The sequence below is a fragment of the Rhinolophus ferrumequinum genome, chromosome 6, assembly GCF_004115265.2.
Source record: "Rhinolophus ferrumequinum isolate MPI-CBG mRhiFer1 chromosome 6, mRhiFer1_v1.p, whole genome shotgun sequence".
NCBI classification, from domain to species: Eukaryota; Metazoa; Chordata; class Mammalia; order Chiroptera; family Rhinolophidae; genus Rhinolophus; species Rhinolophus ferrumequinum.
The window spans coordinates 97625399-97635434 of NC_046289.1; the positions used below are offsets into that span (position 1 = coordinate 97625399).

General features: G+C 37.9%; 1 protein-coding gene across 1 annotated transcript in view; it reads left to right on the forward strand.

Moving 5' to 3' along the window:
- The window catches only part of ARIH1 (ariadne RBR E3 ubiquitin protein ligase 1), a 103230-nt gene extending 93194 nt beyond the window's left edge, over positions 1–10036 (forward strand). Inside the window, exons 12-14 of the mRNA XM_033107228.1 lie at positions 4205–4465; positions 5526–5638; positions 6678–10036. Of these exons, the coding sequence (XP_032963119.1) occupies positions 4205–4465; positions 5526–5638; positions 6678–6762 (459 nt within the window). The 3' untranslated portion in view covers positions 6763–10036. The remainder of the gene's footprint in view (positions 1–4204; positions 4466–5525; positions 5639–6677) is intronic.

The following is a 10036-nucleotide window of genomic DNA, read 5'->3' on the forward strand; positions in this document are numbered from 1 at the left end:
AAATTGTCCCCAAAATATTTTCAAATGGCTTTTCTTACCAGGATACAATCCAAAATACGATATTTCTTCTTATTTCACTTTTTAAACATTCCTTTAAAATTTATTTCTAATTAAAATAGCATAAATTTATTTATAATTAAAAATACCATAAACACAAAAGAATGTATATAAACCTAGTCTGTTATATTGTTAGAAGTAAAAGTTCTGTGTCTCACTTTTTTAAGAGGCTGGAAAATTATATTTTGTATTTGTAAATGATGAGTGGTGTTTCACAGACTTTCACAATATTTATAGTTCTTTTAAAGGGAAAAATCTCCATAAATTCCGATGTTGATTTAAATTATATTCATTATAATATTACTGTTTAAACAAAACCAACTATAAACTATTATACTTTTGTACAGCTATACAACCAAATCAAAAACTATAAAACCAATGAAACTCAAGTTAAAATTAATTGACAGATAAGTTGTTTGCTGAAATTAAATTAGTATTGGTAGACTGTTATATGGCTGTTTTTTTTTTTTTAATTTAGTGTAAGTATACTACTAAGTGCTATGTGATAACTTGTCCTCCTACCTGTTTTCTGTATCTCAGTATAGCAAACCTTCATTCCTACAGCACATTATGATTTGCTTTGATCAGAATTCACTATTGATGTATTCTCTTATCACTTAATTTTCTCATTCGCCTGGTATAGTTAAAGTAATACTACTTGATGCCAATTTTAGCCATTTCACAAATGTTAAAACCTGAAATAAAATTTTGGTTCTGTTATAAGTTCATTGAGAGGATCCAGAGTGTTTGTGTTGTTTTAGGTTATCATCATCAGATTTTTAAATCCCATGGTCTTTTTAAATCAGATCATTTGGCACCCTTACCCAAGTCATGTGTAATATCCTTAGACTCTGATTTGAGGTACATCACCCCATGTCATTTTGATACAAAAGTTCTACAATCACAGTCATGCTTTTCCAGCCTTCCATTTGGACTTGATTCTACTGTTGCATTTTTTATTTACCTCAGTTTGTCATTGCATCCCCTTCTGTTGTGTTTTTGTTTTTGTTTTCGTTTTTGTTTGTCTTAGTCTTTTGTCCCTTATGGTTTTCTACTTCTGTTTTAAGCAATCAACGATTGTCTTAGATCATACTGAAGAGACCATAAACTTTCCTAAAACTGTTTTCTAATTTTGATAATTCTTTCGAGTCCACAGAGAAATGTTTTTCTCTTATGCTGCATTATATTTTTAGTTTTTACTTAATCCTGAAGAGTAGTCTCGGCTAGATCTAGCCAGATACAGTATTTGCCAATAGAGGAAATGTATGGATTATCTTTGGCTTTATGCGGTTTTCATTTGGGTACTGGTAGAATCCCTTTCTGGGATCTACATAACGGAGAGTGGATTATTGTGCATAGTTTCTAAGCCAGTTTCTAATTCCTAGATTTCAGATGCTAGAATGCATTATTATTCCCCCCCCTTCTTTCACCTCCCCCCACACACACACACTCCAGTTCAAGCCATTGTTTCTCAGTCTAGTTGTGTAGGACCCAGCTCCCTGGCCCATGCTGGTATTATGAGCCTTGCGCTCCCTCCCTGGCTGAGGCAGTCGGTAGCCAGTCGTTGGTAGGCCGCTCATAGCAGCTGATGGCAGCTCTTGGCAGCTCACCTTGGCTGCTAGCCACTAACAGCAGCACATGGTAGCCCAGGGCACACAGCAGCCCAGGGCAGCCCATGGCAGCTCAGGGCAGCCCATGGCAGCTCAGGGCAGCTCACGGCAGCTCACAGCAGCTCACAGCAGTTTACGCCAACCTCCAGCTGCTCAAGGCAGCCCAGCTCCAGGGAGAGCCATTGTTTTCAATCTTAGCTGTAGAGGGCGCAGCTCGCTGGCCCATGTGGGAATCTAACCAACCACTAGGAGCACGGCGCTCCAACCACCTGAGCCACCTGGCCGGCCCATAGAATGCATTATTTTTGTAGTTCACATCTATTCGATTAAATTAGAATCTTCTGATCTTATGGGTGTATATAAGAGTACCTTTATTTATTTAGTGGGAGCCATGCCTTCTAGAATAGAGCACACCATTGCATACCCATCTGGCCTCTTCTTACTTTCTTCACTTCCATACTCTGGCCTAGTGTTTACTAGGAATTGTAGTCTTAAAAAAGTACTAGAAGGTTGGCATACAGTCCAGAAAGAGCATTGGTGGTACTTTGAGTGCCTTGGGAAGGTGTACTTGTGTTGTAGAAAGTTTTTGATTTAATATACTATGCTACAGTGCTGACAGTGGGGGATATTTGAATTTTCTTATCTTCTAGACAGAATTGTTGGTTATATTAAATAAAGTCCTCTAATATCTTACATTTTAATACGGTAATTTAGGTTTTCCATTTCATCTTGGGAATATGACAGGCTTGAAAATATTAATGCTTTTGGTGGGGGGGAATAGAATGCCAAGCAGATTACTTTCCATGTGTTATATTTTTAGATATAATTGGCATAATTTTTAGATTATTCACTTATATAATATAATAATATTTTAACCTAATAATGATTAGATATAATTTGCATAATTTTCCAATGTATAAGAATTTATTTTGTTACCTACCTGATTTGAAATAACATGTCTTGTGTAGGTTTTTTTGAGATGCTTCAATGTTATAAGATAGTAGATCATGTGATTAGTTAGTTCTGTGGTTCAGAGTTAGTGTTTCTAAGCAAGAGACCAACCATAGGGCCTAGTAGTGTCTGTGATGTTTGTTGGCTTTAAGACTTGAGGAGAGGAAGAGGAGGTGATAATAAAAGAACTATGTATGCGGTGAGAAACCCTTTTATAGTGGTTGCATTTAACAAGCATTTATTTTCTGCATATTAGGTACTAGAGATAAGATTACTCTTTTCAAAGCCTATTTTTTCTAGAGATTTATAGTGTAATGGAAAAGACCTACGTGAATTATTTTTTAGTGTAATAAATAATATAAAACAAATGTAGACCAGATATATTGTTTCTTTGGTAATAGTTCATGTATCTTTAAAAGAGTATTTTAATATAAAACTATAATACCATTATTATGTTTGTATATACCACGGGTGCCAAAAAAATGTATACACATGACGTGTATTCTTCTTATTATTGGTATATATTATTACCATTTTTTTTCTTTTTTTAATTTATTGGGGTGATAATTGTTTCAGGTGTACAATTCTGTATTACATCATCTATAAATCCCATTGTGTGTTCACCACCCGGAGTCAGTTCTCCTTCCATCACCAAATTATTATTACCATCTTAATACAGTTTTTTCCTTCCTTAAAATGTATATATATATTTTTTGGCACTCTCTGTATATTTTGAAAGCAATACTTTGTTAATATCATCAACTCTCCAGTGTTCAGATGTCCCCATTTAGCTCATAAATTTTCTTTACTAGTTGGTTCAAATCAGGATCCACACAGGTCCACAAATTTGATTGCTATCTCTTGATAACAGACCAGTCTCCTCTGATCTTTAAGTTCTTCCTTTCTTTTCTTTTTTTTTTCCTCATTGCCATTTATTTGTTGAAGAAACTAAGTCATTTTGTCCTGTAGAATTTTCCACATTCTGGATTTTGATGGTTGCAACTCCCTGGTGTCATTTAATAGGCTCTATCCCTCTTATTTCCTGAAACTGGTGGTTAATTCTAGGGACTTGAATTCAAACTCAGTTTGGGGGGGGGGGTGGTGGAAAGGACACAGGACACTTTGCTGGTGGGACAGTATACTTTCTGTTGCAGTATGTCAGGAGTTACATGATGTCTGGTTGTCTCTCTGTTGTCTTCTTTAAAATATTGCTTCTTGTTTTACACCTTAGTGCCTACTGTAGAAGTGATAATCTAATAGAATGTTCTCTAATGGTGGAAATGGGCTTTATCACCACTGTCCAATTTGGTAGCTACTGACTACATGTGGCTATTGAGCACTGAGGAACTGAATTTTTCATTTTAATTTAAATAACCATGTGTTTCTAGTGGCTGCCATATTGGGAAGTACAGCTGTAGGCCATTCAAAGCAGTTAAATAACAAAGCTAGCAGAAAATGTCTGTCTCTTCCTGGTTTTAGCCAAATTCCTATACTTACTGTTTTATCAGTAAGTATGGTATCAACTTTTGTGTATATATAATACACTCGTTATAATTATGTGACTTTAATTTTTCTTCCTGGGACAGCGATCTAGGGCAGCCCTGCAGAGGTACCTGTTCTACTGTAATCGCTACATGAACCACATGCAGAGTCTGCGCTTTGAGCATAAGCTGTACGCTCAGGTGAAGCAGAAGATGGAGGAGATGCAGCAGCACAACATGTCCTGGATCGAGGTGCAGTTCCTGAAGAAAGCAGTCGATGTCCTCTGCCAGTGTCGTGCCACACTCATGTACACTTATGTCTTCGCTTTCTACCTCAAAAAGAATAACCAGTCCATTATCTTTGAGGTAGGAGTAGTGACTGCGTGGGGAAAACCCTCATGTTGTCAAAGGACTGCTTGGTCTTTCATACATATGATATATGCATAATGTTTCAAAAGTTCCTAACTGCTCAGAAAATGTGTGTTAAAAGTGTAGTATGAGGAAGATACAAGAAATTTAGACTTCTTTTTCTAAACTGTATTCAAATGCATGTAGTTCAGCCACCAAGTGATTATGTGTGCAGGTTCTGGGGTCTGCCCTGACTTTGAATCTTGACTTCATCACTTTTTAGCTCTGTTGACTTGGAGCGCATTACTTAACCTCTTCTCCATCTCTGTTTTAGAATGGAGATACCACTTTCCTAGGGTATTCTGAGCTTTAAGTGAGACAGTCCATGAATGTCGCTTCTGTAGCACCTGGCACATCAGTCGTTCTCAGTAAAAGTCTTTATTCAGGCAAAAGTAATATATGATATTAGAAGTTAATGTGGTGGTTACCTTTCGTGGGGGAGTAATGACTAAAGGGGGGATTTTTAGCAGTAAAGGTTTTTCAACTAGGGATGTTTATTTATAATTGATGCATGAAACATTGATATCGATAGATGACTAGACATAACAGACTAGCAGATGGGAATTTAGGTGGGTAAATATCTGGAACTAGCCATCGTAGTAAAAGATAACAGAATTTTAATCTTCCATATAGTGTTCTTTTATAAGAAGTAGGTACAGCCAGATGTAGAAAAGAATGGGCTTCAATTTTTCCCTCAAGTTTTAGCAAATAGCAGTTCTCAGAATTCTAGATTTCTAAAGACTCATTAAGTCCTTTCAAATTCTCCTTGATGTTTTTCCAGAGGTTAGTGGGTAAATCTTTAGTTCTTTTAACATTTAACAAATTGTCCTGGAAAAGAGAGGACAAGTTGTCAGAGGCAAAAGCAATAAAGAGCTTTATAGGTACAGATAAAAACCACCTGCGAAAATTAGAGTCAGTGTTGAGAGCAGCCTATAAGCAAGGAAGCAGCTAAGTTGATTTACCTTTTAGCTTTCTTTTGAAACCAAAATTTACTATGTATTTCTTCCTCCTCTTGCAGAATAACCAAGCAGACCTAGAAAATGCCACGGAGGTGCTTTCGGGCTACCTCGAACGAGATATTTCCCAAGATTCTCTACAGGATATAAAGCAGAAAGTACAAGATAAGTACAGGTGAGATTTTTTTAAAAAAAATAGTTTTTGAGCTAAAGTTTCTGCATTGGTGGTCTAGCATGCCTTAGTGGTGAAGTTAGGTGACGGTGAAATTTGGGTTTATCATATCCAGTAATTGAGCTGCTGCCATGTTTCTCATAGATTACTTTTGTCCTTTGGGCCACAAATTGCAGATAGTAGTGCCAGTTAAGCAGAGCAAAGGAAATCAGCCATGCATCCTGCCAGCTGATTCTGTTGCTTCCTTTCAGCTTTATCTGCTCAGTAGCTGCCCTGCAAGGAAGAGCGTAAAAGGACAAGTGGCTGTTAGGATGAGGGGTGAGATTAGGATGCCAGCTGTAGTCTGGAGCCCCCGGGGGTCAGGGGTCGTGGCTGTTGACAGGCAAGCTACCCAGGCTTGCTTGAGTTTTTCTTAGATTTAGTTTTTTCCTAAGGAGAGATTTACTTTGTCCTAGGGTAGATGGTACTTCAAGATAAAAGATTCTTAAGCCAAAGATTCAAATGGTTTGTTTTCTCAGCATGGAGCTCTTTCCCCCAAAGTTGTTTCCTGGCAAATACTAATATCTTTTTAATAGTAGTAAAAATCTTTGGGAATTTGGGAGACTTGGAGATTTCGTCCTAAATAATATTTTAACTTCCCTTAGCCAACTGTAGCTACTACATTGCGTTTATCGTACTTTCATAGTTAACAAAGATTTTAAAAATGTGAATAAACAACCCTTGAAATTACTTCTATCTGGAACTGTTTACTTCTATGTAGAATCACAGGATTGAATCATATGATTTCTAAGGCCCTTAAGAATTTCTAACATTGTATTGCTCTAAAATTAGTTCCCCACACTGGGAATCAGGCTTTTGAAAAATACCTTTTTAAAATTAGAAAGTTTGTTGCATCTTTATATCTAGACCTAAAGATGTGTTACTAAAAATAGGTGCTTAATTCCAAGTCTGGATAAAATCAAGGAGGGCCTTAAAAAAGAAGTAAATGCCTGTTTTGTTTAATTACTGGAGGCTGACAACATTTTTTCCTCTTTGATTGCAGATACTGTGAGAGTCGGCGAAGGGTTTTGTTGCAGCATGTGCATGAAGGCTATGAAAAGGACCTGTGGGAGTACATTGAGGACTGAGAATGGCCCTGCATAAAATGAACTCTGAAAACTTGACCTTCTAGAGTGCTCATGCAATTAAAACACACACAACAAAACAAACACACAAGGAGGCAATAAGCCTGTTCTGACACCGCTGGTCTGTCGTACCAGAATTCTGTTTTGTTAACGGAAAGTTTAAGTAAATTATATTGTAATAAAAAAAAGGTAGATAAACCATTGTACAACAGTATTCTAGGCCGCCAACAAAAGTGTGACAGACACACTAAAAGCCCTCCAACTTTAACTTGTAACGTAGCTTCATTCTCAAAGCTGACTCCTTTTTTTCTTTTTCCTGAGTGTAGTACAGTTAAAATTTAAAACAGGTCCTTGACACTGCTTTTCATGTCCAAACCAGCCATTTTGTTGTACTTTGGTAGAGGACCTCTTCCCCTCTTCCCCTCCACATACAAATACACCCACACACACAGACCGGCTCTCTCTCTCTCTCTCTCTCTCATACCCCAAGGTCATGAGTGAATGATGATTAGTTCCTTGTAAAGAAAATTCTTGGGGCGGGGAAGGGGGTAGGCAGCAAGAGGAATTAAACAACAACAAAAAACTTTGTATATGACTTTTAAAACAAGAGGACAACACAGTATTTTTCAAAATTGTATATAGCGCATATGCATGGACAAAGCAAGCGTGGCACGTGTTTGCATAATGTTTAATTACAAAAATATTTATTCTTTAAAAATCTTCAAGATTATGTCTATTTGCTGTGCATTTTCTTTCAGTTTCCTTTATCTTTCTAGGGTTGAGGGTTGGGATAAAAAGCGTGTCGGTTTAGCACCTCTGGAAGACATAACTAGAGCTCTTTGATTTCCCTTTCCTGAGGTTCCTTTTCCCTTTCTGGTTTTGGTGTCTGTTCCTGGCTGTGGGCCTCATGCCTTGAATTCCCAGCGCGTGATCAGGGCCAGAGAGGTCAGGCTCTGACAAATGCGGCCCCATGGCTGCAGGTTCACGGGGACCCGGTCCCCAGCCTCGTTCCCCTTGTGGCCTCACGCATCTACTTATGCCTCTTGTGCCCGTTCATGCACAGGTGAAGGCGTCCTAGGCCCCCGATCCCATCCAGAGGAAACATGTCAAGTATTTTGCCTTTTTTCCTTTAATTGCTGCTTTGAGCCTTTTAAGATTTTAGTTACGGCTCTTTTCTCACCCCTTCTTTACATTAGGGTGTCAAATAGAATATTGTTGCTTTAAATATAAATATAAATATAAATAAATAGCCATTCACTTAGTTTCAGATTGTGAATTTAAAATGGCAGATCCTGCAATTGCTTGTGTGTGTTGCTGTGGGTTCAGTTTGAAGGCCAGCACCCCTAGAACATGGTACTCCCATCTAGTGCATTTAAACAGAAATCACTGACTTTGCTTCTTTTCTGTTGTCAGCAGATAGGAGAATTAATAATGCATTTTAGCTGTGATGTCCATTTTTATGAGATTTCTACTAAGAGCTATGTTAAAAGTAAAGGATGGTGGTGGTTTTATTAACTATATACCTGTTTAGGCCATTCTGGCTGTGGTATTTTTCAACAGGTCAGCATCCCTAAATCTTTCAGTTTTATAAAGGAGTGCAGAGTGAACTAGGCAACTATATTAAGAGGTCTTAGTAGCAAATACCAGTGTGGGCTGACGACCTCTTTGTCTTCCTTTAAATGTCTGGCGCCTAGGGGGTGTTTACTGTTTGTGGGGCAACTTTGTCCGCCCTTGCAATGTACATCTTACTACTCCATTGGGAAGTAGGTTTGCTTTCCTCTGGCCTTTTGCCTAAGTTAGGCTTTGCTCAATCACCCTACTTTTCCTTTTAGAAAAGGTTGTTATAAGAGATGTACTTGCAACTGTTCTTTTCCCATCAAAAATCAGTGAATGTTTGCCGAGCATATTATGCTGCTTCCTTAAACCACTTGTCGCTTTAGGATCAACTTTACCTGTCCCTTTTTACCCTCCTTTGTCAGCTCAGCTGCAGATCTGAACTTGGTGTTCTGCTTCTTCCATATCCTCTTCTCTCTTCCCCCCATCATCCATTTGACTTTATTTTAAATGACTGCATCAATCTTAAAAGGCATTTATCAAAACTAAGGAGTTTTTTTTTTTTTAAAGAAAGCTGGAAAAAGTTACTTTCCCTGGAAACTTTGTAAAGCAGCCAGAGTTGCTATCTAGATACATGTGACTCCCTTGAAATGTTTTGTGTATGTGTGGTGTTTTTTTAAAAAGATATTAACCAGTTAACTGCAGTGTCTGAGTTTGAGTGTCATAAATCCACTTTACATACTCCCCTTGCAACACGTATCCAAAAACTGTGCACTTCATAACATCAGCCCCTGCCCCTGGAGGTACAGTGCTTCTCAGAGATGCTTTCTGGTTTCCGTTTCCGTGTGGCACATCACCTGAGGGCATGCAGTTGTGGGTGCATTCCCTAATTTGTATGGATCAAGGTGAACCGGCCTTTTCTACTTCTGGGCTTTTAACGACTATCTCCATATTTGCCAGACTTCTTGAGTTAATTGCTTTCACTGCTAGTAGCTTCAGTGACTCCAGCTGGGATAGGCAAGCCATATTGTATGACAGACAGCTTCCCCATTTCACTTTCCTAAGTCTTTCTGTCAAGAGGGCTCTGTTCACGGTAGGCACCAGGGTCTCCCTGTCTTGAGGGAGGTTACATTGTCTTTTGGAAAGTGCATGCTTCATTTGAACAATTCATTGAGCAATAGATGGACTTTAAATTATTTACCATGAAATTTTGATCCAAAGCTCAGGACACAAACCACAGTGGTAAAATTGAGTAGCATATAACATCAGACTAAATTCTGTGTACTTTGCTGAGACCCAGATTGTATGTGTTTTATGTGTGTTTAAATAAATATATTAAATACACATGTGTATACATACACACATATATAACAGATCCGAGACTGACTGACTTGATTTGACATGGTTGAATCTTCAATGTAAAATGTGATTCAGCCATAATTAGGAACTGAAATTCAGTACAACAGAGAAAAGGACTTGATGTAACAAATTCTTTTAGCTGCAAATCCCGGTATAGAGCACTTGGGGGATGGGAGGGGGCGGGTTGGTGAGACAATCAGATCCGTAAAATTGATTAAATGCTCCTAACCCTGTAATTTTGTGCATAGAGCACCCTGTGCTGTGGAAATAACTGTTCTTAGATTTTCATTGTAACTGGACTGTTCAGGTTGCCCAGAGGGAAAGAACATTCCTAATTCTAATAAAATAAACTTTTATTTTGTTA